The 19266-nt window shown below is 33.2% G+C and overlaps 1 protein-coding gene and 1 pseudogene across 1 annotated transcript; one reads left to right on the top strand and one right to left on the bottom strand.

Annotated features, from left to right (window-relative positions):
• The window catches only part of LOC140962910 (suppressor of mec-8 and unc-52 protein homolog 2-like), a 19766-nt pseudogene extending 8840 nt beyond the window's left edge, over positions 1-10926 (top strand).
• Positions 544-5210, bottom strand: LOC140963202 (uncharacterized; the record flags this gene model as incomplete). The annotated part of the gene is made up of 4 exons (XM_073422497.1): positions 544-559; positions 880-1353; positions 1966-2101; positions 3641-5210. Coding segments are annotated over 4 exons (2196 nt in total), but the record flags the coding sequence as incomplete, so codon positions are not given.
• Positions 10927-19266: the final 8340 nt, after the last annotated feature.

Raw genomic sequence — 19266 nt, forward strand, 5'->3', positions numbered from 1 at the left:
GAATATCTTCTGGAATTCCTTTTTGCATTAGCAATCTCAATCTTTCACACCTTCCTGCATAAATTTTTCTTAGAACATTTTCAGAAACAGAGGGAAAATATTTACAAATTTTTGAGAGAATTTCATCCATTTTGAAAAGAAAAGAAATGATTTTTTTTTATTTTTGTATCAGCAATTATGGGAAACTGATTAAACCGACTATGAGAGTCACGGAGTACCGTTATCCGTCATTTAACCGGGAAAATAAAAAGATTAAGGAAACCTGAAATAAAAACAAACAAAATTAAATGCAACACAAAAAAATCAAGGATCAGAAAGGGAAATAAACTCTTCTCGAAAGATTTCATTTTCCAAAAATGGTTTAAGCCTTTGTCCATTAACTTTAAAACATCACCATTTTTAGGATTTTCAATATCCACAGCTCCATAAGTATACACATGCTTTACAACATATGGGCCTGTCCATCTTGATCGTAATTTTCCTGAGAATATATGAAATCGAGAATTATAAAGCAAAACTTTTTTACCAATCTCAAAAGATTTTCTAAGANGAATATCTTCTGGAATTCCTTTTTGCATTAGCAATCTCAATCTTTCACACCTTCCTGCATAAATTTTTCTTAGAACATTTTCAGAAACAGAGGGAAAATATTTACAAATTTTTGAGAGAATTTCATCCATTTTGAAAAGAAAAGAAATGATTTTTTTTTATTTTTGTATCAGCAATTATGGGAAACTGATTAAACCGACTATGAGAGTCACGGAGTACCGTTATCCGCCATTTAACCGGGAAAATAAAAAGATTAAGGAAACCTGAAATAAAAACAAACAAAATTAAATGCAACACAAAAAAAATCAAGGATCGGAAAGGGAAATAAACTCTTCTTGAAAAATTTCATTTTCTAAAAATGGTTTAAGCCTTTGTCCATTTACTTTAAAAACATCACCATTTTTAGGATTTTCAATATCCACAGCTCCATAAGTATACACATGCTTTACAACATATGGGCCTGTCCATCTTGATCGTAATTTTCCTGGGAATATGTGAAGTCGAGAATTATAAAGCAAAACTTTTTTACCAATCTCAAAAGATTTTCTAAGAATTGTTTTATCATGAAATGATTTGATTTTTGCTTTATAAATCCTTGAATTCTCATACGCGTCATTTCTGAGTTCATCAAGTTCATTAAGTTGCAATTTACGCAATTTGTTGGCATCATCCATGCTTGAATTTAAAGTTTTGATCGCCCAATAAGCTTTATGTTCCAATTCCACAGGCAAATGACAATGTTTTCCATAAACCAACCTATAGGGAGACATATTCAATGATGTTTTAAAAGCTGTTCGATATGCCCAAAGTGCATCATTAAGTCGCAGAGACCAATCTTTTCTATTTGAGTTAACAGTTTTTTCCAAAATTTGCTTTATCTCCCTATTAGCTAATTCAACTTGTCCATTTGTTTGAGGATGATAAGGAGTAGTTACTTTGTGAGTAATACCATATTTTTTCATTAATGAAGCAAATGGTTTATTAACAAAGTGAGTTCCCCCATCACTTATCATGGCTCGAGGAATTCCAAATCTACTAAAAATATTTTCTTTTAAAAATTTGATGACGATTTTATGATCATTTGTTCGACATGGAATTGCCTCTATCCATTTGGAAACATAATCAACTGCAACTAAAATATACAAGTATCCAAACGACGGTGGAAAAGGTCCCATAAAATCTATTCCCCAACAATCAAAGATTTCAATTTCAATAATAGGATTCAAAGGCATCATGTTTCTTTTTGAAATCGCACCCAATTTTTGACAATTTTCACAGATCTTGCAGATTTCGTGGGTGTCTTTAAACAAAGTGGGCCAATAAAATCCACACTGCAAGATTTTTGCAGCTGTTTTCTTTGAAGAAAAATGTCCTCCGCATGCTTCTGAATGACAAAATTTAATGACACTACTTACCTCATTGTCGGGTATGCAACGTCGAAAAATTTGATCCGGACAATACTTGAACAGATACGGATCATCCCAATAAAAGTTTTTTACCTCATTCAAAAATTTTCTTTTATCTTGAGAACTCCATTGCGGTGGCATTTTTCCTGTCACAAGAAAATTTACTATGTTAGCAAACCAAGGTGTAGTAGTAACTGAAAATAGATGTTCATCAGGAAAATTATCGTTAATTGGTGTCATTTCACAAGATGATCCTGTTACTAGTCTCGATAAATGATCGGCTACGACATTCTCGGTTCCTTTTTTATCTTTGATCACAATGTCAAATTCTTGGAGCAACAAAATCCATCGTATCAGTCGTGGCTTTGCATCCTGTTTGGTCAACAAATATCTAATAGCAGAATGATCAGTAAACACGATAGTTGTTGATCCAATCAAATAAGAACGAAATTTATCTAATGCAAATATTACAGCAAGTAGTTCTTTTTCAGTTGTGGAGTAATTCATTTGAGCATTGTTTAAAGTTCTACTTGCATAATATATCACATAAGGCTTACCGTTTCTTCTTTGACCCAATACTGCACCGACTGCATAATCACTCGCATCGCACATGATTTCAAATGGTAAAGACCAATCAGGAGGTTGCATGATAGGAGCTGATGTTAAATGTCGAATGATTTTATCAAAAGCATTTTGACATTCTTGAGTCCACTCAAATGCACTGTCTTTTGTTAAGAGGTTACAAATGGGTTTAGAGATTAAACTAAAGTCCTTTATAAACCTCCTATAAAATCCAGCATGTCCCAAAAATGAGCGAATTTCTTTAATGGTTTTTGGAGGGGGTAAATTGGCAATGACATCAACTTTTGCTTTATCAACTTCAATTCCATGAGATGACACGACATGTCCCAAAACAATTCCAGAAGTAATCATGTAATGACATTTTTCCCAATTTAAAATAAGACCTTTTTCCTCGCATCTTTTTAAAACTTTTTCCAAATTTTCAAGACAATTATCAAATGTATTCCCAAAGACAGTTAAATCATCCATGAAAATTTCCAAACAATTTTCAACCATGTCGCAAAAAATGCTTAGCATACATCTTTGAAATGTTGCTGGGGCATTGCATAATCCAAATGGCATCCTTCTAAATGCAAATGTTCCAAAAGGACATGTGAATGTAGTTTTATCTTGATCTTCGAGTGCAATGGGAATTTGATAATAACCTGAATATCCATCAAGAAAACAGTAGTATGGATGACCTGCTACTCTTTCTAAAATTTGATCCAAAAATGGTAATGGAAAATGATCTTTTCTAGTGGCGTCATTTAATTTTCTATAATCAATACACATCCGTCAACTAGATGGGACTCGACTTGTTAACAATTCACCTTTTTCATTTTTTATCACTGTGATGCCAGATTTTTTCGGAACTACTTGTGTTGGGCTTACCCACTTACTATCAGAAATAGGGTAGATAATCCCAACATCAAGTAGTTTGAGAACTTCAGTTTTCACAACATCTTTCATGTGTGGATTTAATCTCCTTTGTGGTTGTTGAGATGTTTTTGCATTTTCTTCTAAGTGAATTTTGTGAGTGCAAATTAGTGGATTAATGCCCTTGAGATCTTTTAGTGTCCAACCAATTGCATTTTTATGTCTTTTAAGCATATCAACTAATTTACCTTCTTCATCACTTGCTAGTTTGGAAGAAATTACCACCGGATATGTTTCATCTTCTCCAAGAAATGCATACTTCAATTCTTCTGGCAAGGGTTTTAACTCCAATATGGGTGGTTCGTCTTTGTTCTCATATTTTGCATCAAATTCTTTCTCTGATCCTGGTAACGAGTGATACCTGATAAAATCATCAAGATCAATTTCAATATTTTCTTTAACAGTTTCAATTGAACAAATATCTAATTGATCACGAGTACTCCCTTCTTGAATGTTTTCTTCCACAAGAGTTTCAATAAGATTTTCATCTTCACTTTCATCTCCTTTGTCATGTGGTTGCTTACAAAGATTAAACACATTAAGCTCCAAGGTCATGTTACCAAATGACAACTTCATTATTCCATTCCTGCAATTTATAAGAGCATTAGAAGTTGCTAAAAATGGACGACCTAAAATTACAGGAATTGCATTACAAGCTTCGATAGGTTGTGTATCTAAAACTATGAAATCGACAGGATATACAAAGTTATCAACTTGGACCAACACGTCTTCTACCATACCTCTTGGCACTTTAACAGATCTATCAGCAAGTAAAAGTGTTACCGAAGTAGGTTTTAACTCGCCTAGATTGAGTTCTTGATAAACTGAATATGGAAGTAAATTCACACTAGCTCCAAGGTCAAGCAAGGCTTTTTTAATCTTTCGTTCTCCAATAATACAAGAAATAGTAGGACAACCAGGGTCTTTGTATTTCAAAGCATTATTATTTTGAATGATTGCACTTACTTGTTCGGCTAAAAATGCTTTCTTTTTCACATTCAATTTTCTTTTCACAGTGCACAAGTCTTTCAAAAATTTGGCATATGATGGTACCTGTTTTATTGCATCTAATAAAGGAATATTAACTTTTACTTGTTTAAAAATATCATATATATCAGAATTCAAATTTGATTTTTTTGTATTTTTCAATGCATGAGGGAATGGTGGTGACACTGTCTGTTGAACCTCCTCTTCGCAAGTTATGGGTTCCACTTCCTTACCCTTTGGAGTTGATTTATCATCATCTTCACAAGGTTCAAGAATGGATTTTTCCACAACCTTACCACTTCGAAGGGTAATAACAGATTTTACCTGATCCATCGGTTGAGTTCCAGAAGTTCCAGTTTGTGAATGATGATCCTTGGGATTAGGCAGAGGTTGTGAAGGAAATTTACCTTTTTCATGAACATTAAGTGCAGATGCAAATTTAGCAAGAGTATCTTTCAAATCTGTCATGGTTTGAGCAGTTTGAGTATTGATAGACTCTTGCTTTGCAATGAAAGAATTCAATATATCTTCCAAATTCCTTTTAGGTGGAGGAACATAAGGTGCATAATTTTGAAAATTTTGTTGATTTTGGAAATGTGGTTGTGAAAATTGTGCAGCATTATCATTCCTCCAACTAAAATTTGGATGATTTCGCCAACCTGGATTGTAACTTTGAGAAAATGGTTCAAAATTTGGCCTTTTGAGATTGTTTAAAACATTGGCTTGTTCATGGAGACATTCTTTAAAAGAAGGCAAAGTGGGACAATCTTTTGTAGAATGATCACTTGTATCACAGATGTGACATGCAATTTCTTGAACAGATTTTAATTGACCATTCTTTTTCAATTCAAGTGCCTCAACTTTTCTTGCCAAAGAGGTAAATCTAGCTTGAAGATCATGTTCATCTTTGAGAGTGTACATACCTCCACCAGATGTAGGAGATTGAATCTTGTTTGATGGTTCGATTGTACCTATAGTGTCCCAATTTTGAGCATTTTCAGCTAATGAATCGAGATACTCAATTGCCTCATTTGGATCTTTATCTTCAAATGTTCCATTACACATAAATTCAACCATTTGCCTATCTTTAGGTGTTAAGCCTTCATAAAATTGAGAAACAACTCTCCAAATTTCAAAACCATGATGTGGACAAAGATTAAGCAATTCTTTATATCTATCCCAACACTGATAAAAAGTTTCTCCTTGTTTTTGAGTGAAAGTGATGATTTGCCTTTTGAAAGAATTTGTTCTATGAGATGGAAAAAACTTTTTCAAAAATTGTTGTTGCAATTCATCCCAAGTTCGAATGGATCCCGATCTAAGATTTTGTAGCCAAGTTTTAGCTTTATCTTTTAAAGAAAAAGGAAAAAGCTTAAGTCGAATGGTGTTCATGCTACAATTTAGATCATTATATGTGTTGCACACTTCTTCAAACTCTCGTAAATGCATGTATGGATTTTCAGAATCTAAGCCATGAAAGTTGGGTAAAAGTTGGATAATACCAGGCTTAAAATTGAAATGAGATGCATCAGGGGGAAAAACTAGACATGAAGGTGCACTAGTACGTGTAGGATTCATGTGATCTCTAAGTGTTCTTCGTCTATCATGATCATGTTGAGATTGAATTTCATCTTCATTTTCTTGGATGGGTTCTTCCGCCATGTTTTGTGAAAATAAAGGGTTATTTCGAATGAGTCGACCACTAAGTGTACGTGACCAAATAATGCTCATGCAAATGCAAATGCAAAAGAATAAAAACACACAAAAGCAATAAAAATTCAAATAAAGAAAAATAAACTATAAACAAAATTAAATAGACTTGAAATTAAATTATACTTCCCCGGCAACGGCGCCAAAAACTTGTTGTCACTTTGATTGTTGCACTCCCAAGAGCAGGTTGTCCACAAGTAGTATAATTCGGTGAGTCCGATATCGTATCCACAGGGAAGCTAAGGTAATTACAAGTCCACTACAATGTCTTTTTGTTTTGTTTTTGTTTTTGTTTCTTTTTAATTTTAATTGTTTGAATCTTTAATGGGTAAATTTTAATTGTTCAAATTTTAATTTAAGTAGTTGAGATTAAAGGATCCACTCTTGGTATTTTAATAAAGTTAACATTAACGAACAATATTGAAATCCACTTAATAAAATGGTTCCAATATATTAAATAATCATATTTATATTATGTTATAAATTATTATCTTATAAGTATATAATATATACCAAAACTTATAAATGTGGTCAAGTATTTATTGTGCTATATATATTTGTAAACACTAAATCAAGGTTCCCACTTTAAATGGTTGGTAAAACCAAACAAACATTTAAATGGTACCAATAAATTAATACTATGATATATTCATATATAATAAATCAAGGAATCCAAGTTAAATGGTTGGTAAAACCAAACTAACATTTAAATGGTTCCAAGAATTTAATATTATAATATATTCATATATAATAAATCAAGGCATCCACTTTAAATGGTTGGTAATACCAAACTAACATTTAAATGGTTCCAAGAATTTAGTGTAACATATAGCAACAATAAATCAAAACTCCCACTTATAAGTAGGGTATAAAAATGCTTAAAGAAATAAATATAACATAAACAATAAATAATGATTAAATAATATAAAACATAGATTCTTACCTTTTAATAACCTTATTATCATGCCAAGAGTTTCACCTTATCATCTCAACTTTAGGAAGTTAGCTATTCATTATTCAAAGTGTAAAACTTTGAATATGAAATTAACATGCTAATTGTATTTAAATGAAGAAATAAAGGAAAAATATAGAGAGAAATATTATGAACTCAAAGGTTTGTTCATAGAATGAGGGATATCTCAATACATTACAATGCACCCCTATTTATAGCCAAATTTGGGGAGACAACCACAAATAAAATATTATTTTTTTACACATAAGTCTTCATTGTTGTTCCAAGATATTATATTATATTACACATCACTTTTGAAAATCTTCTTCTCCGAATTTGCTTCTTCACATAAAAAGAAACATGTGGATAATTGAGTTGTCTAGTTGTAGTATTTTTTTCAAACCATTTGACCAAGTAATTTGAGAGATATGGTAAAAATACTAGAGAATGGTAAAACTGCCACTCCTTTGGTAACTTTATTTGTTGCTTAATTTGATCCAAATTGTGAGAGGATTTTTATCTCATGCTTGTCAACAATATTGTAGATATTATAATCAACTTTCTACAGGTCCAAGAATCATCTTAATCCCATTTGCAACGCCAAGTTTATTCTTGTTTTATCAAACCTGTAAAAAATAGTAAAAACTTGTAATTACACAACAACTTATATTTTATACAATTTATTATAAAACATATAATATTTAAACATTTAATAAAACAAAAACTATATAATTATATTATAAAACATTTAATTAATGTATAATTTTTATGTTTATCACCGAAGGTGTACCCGAAGGAGATCCCGTCGAGAAACAACGGTATCAACGGTTGGTGGGACGATTGATCTACCTGTCGCATACACGACCGGACATTGGCTTCGCGGTTAGCTACGTAAGTCAGTTCATGCATAATCCGAAGCAATGCCACATGGATGCAGTCTATCGCATACTTCGGTATCTGAAGAAGTATCCCGGAAAGGGGATTTTATTTCAGAAACATGATGATCGTAACATCATTATGTTTTCGGATGGTGATTGGGCAGGAAGTCGTTTTGACCAAAGATCTACTACGGGTTACTGTTCCTTCGTATGGGGAAATTTGGTGACTTGGAGGAGCAAGAAGCAACACGTTGTGTCAAGAAGCAGTGCTGAAGCTGAGTTTCGGGCGTTGTCCTTAGCCACGTGTGAAGGGATATGGATTAGAAGAATGATGGCCGAATTGAAGATGCCGTACCATGAGTCTGTGATCCTCAAGTGCGATAATCAAGCTGCGATTAGCATTGCTAAAGACCCTGTTCATCATGACCGTACTAAGCATGTCGAAATCGATCATCACTTTATTGCCGAGAAGATTAAGAGTACCGAAGTATTATTACTGCGGTATACTCCAACTCGTGAACAACTTGCGGATATCTTGACCAAAGCTTTGATTAGTCCTAACTTTGATGAAATATGTAACAAGTTGGGAATGTATGACATTTACGTCTCAACTTGAGGGGGAGTGTCGAATTATTAAAAGTTAAGAGAGATATACGTAATATTTAGTTTCCTTTTATTAAGATTAGAATCCTAGATTTGATTTAGTTTTATTTTGTTCCTGATTTTATTTGATTCTGTTTCCTAGTTTTAAGATATTTCCTTATCTCTGTTCCTTATATTTATACTCTGTTTGACATTAATAAAATTTAAGAATTCAGTTTATCAAATTCTTCACTTATGTTGCAGGAAAATGGGTTTTCCCATGATATTCCAACCACTATGCACAGAAGTAAAGCTGATTGTCCTGTTCCCGAGGTATGACTTTTGTTTTTTACTTGGCAGTCGATCTTCTTTATATGTTTTTTGTGAGAATTATTTTCTTTTTTTTCCAGGAAATGGTTACTGTCAGTGTTGATGGTTCAGTCTTAGATCGTATTGCCAAAATTATGTCATATCTTCGTCTAGGATCGTCTGGAAAAGTTCTCAAAAAGAAGAAGAAAGATAAAGATGCGAAAGGTGCTTTACATAAGTTTGCAGAACGTGATCCCAGTTTTTACATTTTTGTGCATATGAGATTACTGGAGAGAATCCTTGTAGTTCACTATCGATCATTTTCAGTCATGAATATTCACTACACTGACAAATTATTTAAGTACTCCTTGTAGTTAGTGCTAATCTAGATCATTATTGCATAAAAGTGTCGGACAGAATAATGATTCCATGTATAACATGGATGCAGCAATCAGCATCACGTTTTCTTATTTGCCACCTTTCTTATTCAGTTTATTTGTTTTATGCACGCTCTTATTTTTCTAAATGGTATAATTGCCTTTTATAATGTGGAATTGTAATATTCAGTGAAGCCATCAACTGTTTCTAATGGACACGAGGAAGATGAGAAATTGCCAAAATCTGATTTGCTGAAGAATCAAAATGGAAGGGAAATTCTACCACCACCTCCTAGAAAGAACCATATTGATCCAAAAGATAAACAGGTCCTAGCTGCTGTTAGGAAAGAAGAGGAGGATATTTTTGTTGGGGATGGCGTAGATTACTCTATTCCTGGTAAGGATATGAGCCAAAGCCCAATTTCAGAGGACATGGAAGAATTTCCTCGAAATAAAGAGAGAACTTCCTACTTCACTGAACCGGCTTATGGTCCAGTTCCTCCCTCTGAACTATCTCATGGCTGGCAACAGACAGTGAGTGCCTTGGGTTTCAGTTTTGCATAAATAGTAACTTTATTATACCTTGTCCACCTTACTTAAATTTTCTACCCTTTATTTTTAAAGTTCCATTTTTCTTAAAAGTTTTGTTTCTTCCTCAGAACGGATATGATGCATTGCAAGCTCAAGCATTGGCTGGTGGCTATCAAGGAGAGTGGCAGGACTACCAATATGCTGAACAACTTGTGTACCCTGAGCAGTATCTACAGCAAGAAATTCAGGCATATGAAATGCAAGGTGGAGTAGATGTTCAACTCGAACCACAGTTGATGACTCAGGAAGAGAAGGATAGAGGCTTAGGATCCGTGTTTAAGAGGGACGATCAGCGACTCCAACAACTAAGGGAGAAAGATGTCTGAGAGAAGGATCCAAATTTTATTTCGGAGAGTTACTCTGAATGCTACCCGGGTTACCAAGAATATAACCGGGCAATTCTCGACAGTGATGATGATGATGATTTATCCAAAATGGATATGGGAGGACGAGTAAGTATTTTTCTTCTGTTACCAAATATGAACAGAAATCAACACTACGTATATTCTTGACATTCTCGGGTTCACAAGAAACCTTTGTTATGGCTTTATTTCAGCTTTGATTTGTGCAACAAACAGTTCTGATTTTTTTGGGATGGTAAAACAAGTTCGGAATTTTCTTTTTACTTTTGCAGGCGAAGGGACGACTCCACCGGTGGGACTTTGAGACAGAAGAAGAATGGGCAAGATACAATGAGCAGAAAGAGGCCATGCCTAAAGCTGCATTCCAGTTTGGTCTGAAGATGCAAGACGGGCGGAAGACCCGAAAACAGAATAGAGATCAGAAACTTAACAACGACCTGCACAAGATAAACCGAATTCTTGCCAGAAAGAACTCGGAGAAGTGAGAGAGAAACGATGATGGAGGGGTGTACGACGATGACTCACATCCTGGAAAGAAGCTTAGAATATGAAGTGCGAAACTATTTTCAGGGTAATATGTTGTGCCGAGTTTTTGTGTCGTTTTGTGTAATTTAGCGTTTGGTTCGTAGAAAAAATTTGCGTTCTCTTCAATGTTGGTATTGTGTCTGTTTTGGACGGTAAAAATACGGGCTTTTTTTACTATTTTTTAGTGTTAGGCATGGCGGTCGAGACGGTAATTTAGGCGGTAGACGTCTCTTGAGCACCTCGCTTTTGTCTAAGACGGTCTTTATGTGTGGTTTGGGGCTATCCAGTGGCCAAGGTGGTCAGCGATTTTAAAATCTTAGTTAACTATCGAAGTGAATTAATTTTAAAAATCAATCAATTTAAAAAATCATATATAAGAAAAACAAATTTCGCTTTTCTTTTTTAATTTACTTTTTGTTTCTAGTGTTTTTCACTATCAGTAATCATCTGTTTAAAACCGTCTCTGGTTGTCATTATCCCTTACCATCTTACTTATTTTGTTAGTTTATATTTATATGTTATTGTTGAAAATTAATATTCAAAATAGATGTATTGAATATTTGAATGTTGAAAATAAGAATTGTAAAAATTAGAAATTTGTGTGTGATGATGAAGGTAATGATGTAATTTATTTTTTGGATTATTACCAAAGAAATTCTATAAATAGCATTATCATTTGTGAAGAAATTCACAATTGAGTTGAGATAAAAATATTATAAAGTGTGTAGTTTGATAATTTTGAGAGTTTGATATTTTTATTTTTTTACTATAAATTTTTACTTTTTCATAACACGTTAACAACACGAAGTTCTAAAAGTCCTCTATATTTTTTCAAGTTCCAAAACAGAAGAAAAATGTAACAAAAGTAATAATATTTATTTTACTGTTTATTTATTTATTGTGTATATATTTAATATATAATATAATGTTATTATATAATAAATATCAGAAATAATAAAAATAAATTTTTCAAAAAACTTGTTATAAATCCTGGAATGATGTTAAGACGACATCCCACACTCTGTAAGGGTTACTACAAGTATAAAAGTCTATAAGGTTTTTAAACAAAATATCTTATTACACTTCATTATAATAATGTGATATGATATACATAATTATTTAAACATGACTAATATTATATACACCATATTATTACCATAAAATTATACAAATACATACATTTATTTTTTGTACACCAACTGTCACAAACGGTAACAAAACGGCTAGTTTTTACCATATAAATATGATCTCACAAACACATTCAATCACTTCAACTTCCTCTTCTTCTCTAAAAATTATTCTTCATCAAATTTTCGAAGAAAAAAAAAGAATATGGCTTTCTCAAGGTTATTTTTAATTATTTAGGTTATGATACTCACGAATCTTGTATTTATCGGAGAATATCCTCCTCGTGTGTTTTCTTTATTTTTACGAATGCTTGTACTTGTTGTTTATCCATTACTTTGTATTGCAATATTCATTAACTAATAAAATGCATCATATTTTTTTTAGTACCACCATGTCAAACTTGGCAAAGCTCGAATTCATTGCTCTTGATGTTACGGGGAAAAATTATATACCATGGACTCTCGATGTAGAAACGCATCTTGAGTCATTGGGTCTAAATGAGACCATAAAAGAAAATGGCATATCCACATCACAAGAAAAGACAAAAGCCATGATATTTTTGCGTCGACATCTCGACGAGGGATTAAAATGTGAATATCTAATTGAAAAAGATCTCATGGCTTTGTGGAAGTGATTAAAAGAAAGATTCGAACATATATGGGAAGTTAAACTTCCGACCGCCCGGGATGAATAGAATACGTTGAGATTCCAAGATTTTAAGAAAGTCAGTGATTACAACTCGGCGATGTATCGAATAATCTCACAATTGAAATTTTGTGTGCACGAGATTAATGAATTGGAAATGCTTGAAAAAACATTTTTCACTTTTCACGCATCGAATATAATTCTACAACAACAATATAGAGTGCGTGGATTTTCGAGATATTCTGAACTTATCGCCTGCCTCCTTGTGACGGAAAAGAATAACGAGCTGTTAATGAGAAATCATCAGGCACGACCCACTGGTTCAACAACATTTCCTGAAGTAAATATCGTAAGCAAAAATGGATTTAAATCTGAAAATCAAAATCAAAGTTATAGACAAGATTTTAGTCTAGGACGTCGTGGTTTTGAAAATAATCGAGATAGTTACTTCTATAACTCATCTCAAAAGAGCATCCCAAACCATCTACTGAAAAGGCATCATGAGAATATGAGTGTTAATGAGAATCACTCAAAAAGATTTGAAAGTTCTTGTTTTAGATGTGGTACTCCAAGACATTGGTCTCGTATTTGTCGAGCCCCTGAGCACTTTTGTAAATTTTATAAAGAATCAATAAAGGGGAAAGAAAAAGAGACAAACTTCACTGAACACAGTGAACTTTTGAGTGATTCAACTCATTTTGATGCTGGAGATTTTCTAATTGATTTCTCGGACAATGATCAATTTGCTGGTGGAATAGATATGTAAAATATTTTATTTTTCCATGTACTTGTATGATAATGTTTTATCATGTGTATTGTATTGTATTTTATTTTTATAAATGTATTGTCAGTAATTTTATTTCATTGCATATTTTTTTTGAAGTTCAAATATGGAAAATGCTATTAACAAAGCTGAAGTTTGCATACCTGATAGTGGTACAACACACACTATCATCCGAGATAAAAGATATTTCTTGGAACTAAAACCAACAAAAACAATGGTGAATAAAATATCAGGTCCTGTAAACTTGATTAAAGGTTATGGTAAAGCACAATTTTTGTTACCTAATGGTACAAAATTTTTGATCAATGATACTTTGTATTCACCACAATCGAAAAGAAATTTGTCGAGTTTTAATGATATATATTCCCATGGGTATGATACTCAAATAATGAATGAAGGGAATGAGAAATATATGTGTCTTACCACATAGAAATCAGGAAAGAAATATGTGATTGAAAAACTACCAATGCTCCCTACTAGATTGCATTATACATATATAAGTCCCATTGAATCAAACATGGTAGTTGATAATCCTTCAATATTAACCAATTGGCATGATCGATTAGGACATCCTGGTTTAACAATGATACGACTAATTATAGAAAATACACATGGTCATCCGCTGAAAGACCAGAAGATCTTTCAGAATAATAAGTTTCAATATAAAGCATGTTCTCTTGGAAAACGTATTATAAGACCATCACTAGCCAAAATCAAAACTGAATCACCAATGTTTCTTGAACGTATTCAGGGTGATATTTGTGGACCAATTCATCCACCATGTGGACCATTTAGATACTTTATGGTATTGATTGATGCCTCCAGCAGATGGTCACATGTATGTTTATTGTCAACTCGAAATGTTGCATTTGCAAAATTACTTGCTCAAATAATAAAATTGAGGAATCAATTTCTCGATTATACAATCAAGAAAATTAGACTTGATAATGCTGGTGAATTCACTTCCCAGACTTTCAATGATTATTGTATGTCAATGAGAATCACTATTGAGCATCATGTTGCTCATGTGCATAAACAGAATGGATTGGCTGAATCATTGATTAAACGTCTGCAACTGATTGCTAGACCAATGATTATGAAAACAAAGCTACCTATTTTTATATGGAGACATGCAATTTTACATGCCGCTGCATTAATTCGCATAAGACCAAGTGCATATCATAAATACTCCCCATTGCAGCTTGCATTTGGTAAAGAACCAGACATTTCTCATCTGAGAATTTTTGGATATATGGTGTATGTGCCTATTGCATCACCTCAACGAAATAAAATGGGACCTCAAAGAAAGATTGCAATTTATATCGGTTATGATAGTCCATAAATCATTCGATATCTTAAACCTCAAACAGGCGACGTCTTCACAACACGTTTTGCTGATTGTCATTTTAATGAGGAAATCTTCCCAATGTTAGGGGGAGAAAAGAAACATACCGAAAAGAAAATTACATGATATGTATCATCATTGTTACATCTGGATCCAAGAACAAAACAATGTGAAAAAGATGTACAACAAATTGTGCACTTGTAAAGAATAGCAAATCAAATACCAGATGCATTTACAAATGCAAAATGGGTAACTAAATCATATATACATTCTGTAAATGCTCCTGATCGAATTGAAATTCCAAAGAAACAAATCGAAAAATAGTCCTTACACCTGAAGGTGTAAAACCTGTTGGATACAAATGAGTTTTTATTCGAAAACGAAATGAGAAAAATGAAATAGTAAGATATAAAGCTCGACTTATTGCACAAGGTTTTTCACAAAGGCATGTAATTGATTATGAAGAAACGTATTCTCTTGTGATGGATGCAATTATGTTTCGGTATTTGATTAGCTTGGCGGTATCTGAAAATTTAGAAATGCGTCTTATGGATGTTGTTACAGCTTACTTATATGGATCACTTGATAGTAATATATATATATGAAAATCCCTGAAGGATTTAAGATACCTGAAGCACAAAGTTCAAAACCCAGAGAATGTTATTCTGTGAAATTACAAAGATCATTATATGGGTTAATGCAATCCGGCCGAATGTGGTATAATCGGCTAAGTGATCACTTGATGAAAAAGGGATATGTAAATAATTCAATATACCCTTGTGTTTTCATTAAGAAAAAAACATCCGGATACGTAATTATTGTTGTATATGTTGATGATTTAAACATCATTAGAACGAATAAGGAAATTCAAGAAGTTGTGTCATACCTGAAGGAAGAATTTGAAACGAAAGATCTTGGAAAAACCAAGTATTGTCTGGGTTTAGAAATTCAACAAAAATAATGTGGAATATTTGTCTACCAGACAAATTATACAGAAAAGATCCTTAAACGTTTTAATATGGATAAATCAAATCCTTTAAGTACTCCAATGGTTGTTAGATCATTAAACACTTAAAATGATTCATTCCGTCCATGTGAAGATGATGAAGATATTCTTGGTTCAGAAGTACCATATCTAAGTGCTATCGGTGCCCTTATGTATCTTACAAATTGTAAAAGGCTTAATATATCTTTTGCTGTAAATTTATTGGCAAGATTTAGCATATATCCAACAAAGAGACACTAGAACGGAATTAAACATATATTCCGTTATCTACGAGGAAGGACAGACTTAGGACTTTTGTATTCAAAAGATGCTAATCCAAATATAATTGGTTATGCCGATGCTGGTTACTTATCTGATCCACATAAGGCACGTTCCCAAACTGGATATATATTTAATCGTGGAGGCACTGCAATTTCTTGGCGTTCACAGAAACAAACACTTGTAACAACTTCATCAAATCATGCCGAGATTATTGCACTACATGAAGCAAGCCGTGAATGTGTGTGGTTAAAATCAATGACCCAACATATCCACCTCTCATGCGGATTATCATTTGACGAGAAGCCTGTGATACTATATGTAAATAATGCTGCATGTGTTGCTCAAATGAAAGAAGGATACATAAAAAGCGACAGAACTAAACATATTTGTAATACCCGAGAATTTTATGTTGATAATTTGAGATTAATGATTATCACGTGTAGCGCTTATAGATGGATCAAGGCGCGATCAGAATGGGACATGCACGAGTTAGCCTAAGTTGAAATCCCGTAGGTATCGCGCACATTGGCGGCAGAGAGGCGCGCATATGCGCGAGTTCCATGTGCCGAGGTCGAAGGCCTCGCGCATATGCGCGAGAAGCGACGCGCATATGCGCGAGTTGCTGGAATTGAATTATGCGGAGACCGTAGGTCTCGCGCATATGCGCGAGAAGAGTGCGCGCATATGCGCGAGCAGCAGAACAGCCAAAATGCCGAGACCGAAGGTCTCGCGCATATGAGCCGGTTGAGGTCGCGCATATGCGCGAGACGTGCAGAATGAAAAATAAGCCAAGTGTCCTTGCCATGCATATATAAGGTGTATTGTCTTCATTTCTTCACTCCTTCAGCAGATGGAAATCGAGAGCACCTCCATGGAAGTCCCAAAAATGCTCTTAGAACTTAGCTTGTACAAGATCTAACCACCCGAATTTCGATCCGAAATCATTTCCGTGCTCCTCTCATCAAAGGCTTCAAGGGGATGTAAGTTTCATTCATTTCCTACATGATTTGAGATATTGATGTTGGGGAAATTGTGAATTACACTAGATTATGTGTTCTTGTGATATCGGAGAGCGTATAATTGAAACTGGATCGAAGAAATGGTACCGTATGCATTTGTTATGAATTTCAGCATATATTGATTGAATTGAATAGATTTTGACATGCTGGAATTAGAATTGTGATGATATGGTATTGGTTATGCATTGTTGAGATTGGGTTATTGTTGAGTTGATTGGTATCGCAAGATTAAGCCGTTATGCCGTCGAATCGTATCGAGATTGATTAGTGATTTATATATGTGTTGAGTTGAGTTAGAAAGTGATAGAATGCATCTTGAATGTATTATTTCAGAGTGAATACTGACAGATTCGACATCGAGATTTCTACTACGACAAAGACTACGACAACGAAAGGTATAATTCATGTTGATTCGGGAAGATACAACTCGAGTTAGACTTGATTCGAGTTTCCCAAAATCACATACTAGATTGCTATACATTGCTATGCTTGTTTGTTTTTATTGATTTGTATACAAGCATTGAGATAGGAGAGTCATTGGCAGAGTTGCCAAAATTTCTAGATGTTCGGTGGTATCGACGCATAGGAGCAGATTTCCTCCGATTGTAGACACTCGATACAGACAGGACCGAAGTCTAGGAATAAGACGTACCGCCACCACGATTGGGAGAGTAGGTGGGAGACTTGTTACGTCTTATTCACACCGGGATCCCTAGACTTAGATTTGAGTCGAGTCAAAGAATAAGAGTCGCTGAGTTATATCTGTATTCACTAATGTGTCATAAACATTGATTTATGTTTTATTACATTGTATTTAATTGCATGACATGCATGTATACATGTTTTATACTGGGATTTGTTCTCACCGGAGTATCCGGCTGTTGTTGTGTCTGTATGTGTGCATAACAACAGGTGGGACAGGATCAGGGTCACGCAGAGGATGAGAGATCGAGATAGCGTGGAGATTACGGGCGTAGAAGATTACTAGTGGTTTCTTACTAGACATGTACTGAATTTATAAACCCTAGTATGTTAATTGTAGACGAACATGTGAATGTTATTTAGAGTTGAATAAGATGACAGTATTTTATATAATGTTTTGTGCTTGTTTATATACATTTGAATAAATGTTAAAAGCAAAATTTTGACCCACATTTTCTACTAAAGATCCAACTAATCCCAAAGATAATCGAGTTAGAGCCCGCGTCCCCACATATTCCTCTTAAGTTCTTCGCATTCACCAAGGAGCTTGAGAAAAATAAATATATTGATATTCGTCACATTCAATCAAGTGAAAACTCATCATATCTCTTCACAAAGGTACTTCCTATGACAATATTCAGAAAACACATATATAATATTGGGATGCGCAATCTACGAAATTTGTGAAGATTGTTCGTGTCAACATGAGGGGGAGTTTACGTGACTGCACTCTTTTTCCCTTACTATGGTTTTTATCCCAACGAGTTTTTTCTAGTAAGGTTTTTAACGAGGCAGTATAAAAACACGTAATGAAGACAATCATTATGATCATCATCACAAGGGGGAGTGTTGAAAATTAATATTCAAAATAGGTGTATTGAATATTTGAATGTTGAAAATAAGAGTTGTACAAATTAGAAATTTGTGTGTGATGATGAAGGTAATGGTGTAATTTATTTTTTGGATTATTACCAAAGAAATTCTATAAATAGCCTCACCATTTGTGAAGAAATTCACAATTGAGTTGAGAGAAAAATATTATAAAGTGTGTAGTTTGATAATTTTGAGAGTTTAATATTTTTATTTTTTTTATCATAAATTTTTATTTTTTCATAACAGTTATATGTATTTTGTCAAGAGTGTATTATATTGTTTGAAGTTTTTTTTAATGTATAAACATTATTTAATTATATATTAAATAAAAAATGATTATTTGTAAATACATTAAATGATTATATATAATTATTTATTAAAAATTGTTTAAAAAAATTCAACCTTCTAGGAGACTGAGGTGGAAGGTGGTCACTTATCTCTCATCTCGGGCCATTTACAACATCGTTATTTTTCAATATTTAGTAAACACAGAAATCTTATTTAGTTTCTCATAACCATTGTTTTAACTCTTGATTTATTATTTTATCGTGTATATTTATATAATTTTATAATTATAATTTTTTTAAATCATATATAAAAAAAACCCACTGACTAATATCTGTGTGTGCGTGTGTGTATATATATATATATATATATATATTTTTTAAAAATTCATTTTAACCATCAAGATGGATATAACTTATCAATTATTGCTTTTAAATATATAATTGTTTTTGCTTCTAAAGAATTATTTTTTCACTTTCCAAAAACAGGAAAA

Source organism: Primulina huaijiensis, chromosome 17 (assembly GCF_012295235.1).
Source record: "Primulina huaijiensis isolate GDHJ02 chromosome 17, ASM1229523v2, whole genome shotgun sequence".
In the NCBI taxonomy this organism is placed as follows: domain Eukaryota; kingdom Viridiplantae; phylum Streptophyta; class Magnoliopsida; order Lamiales; family Gesneriaceae; genus Primulina; species Primulina huaijiensis.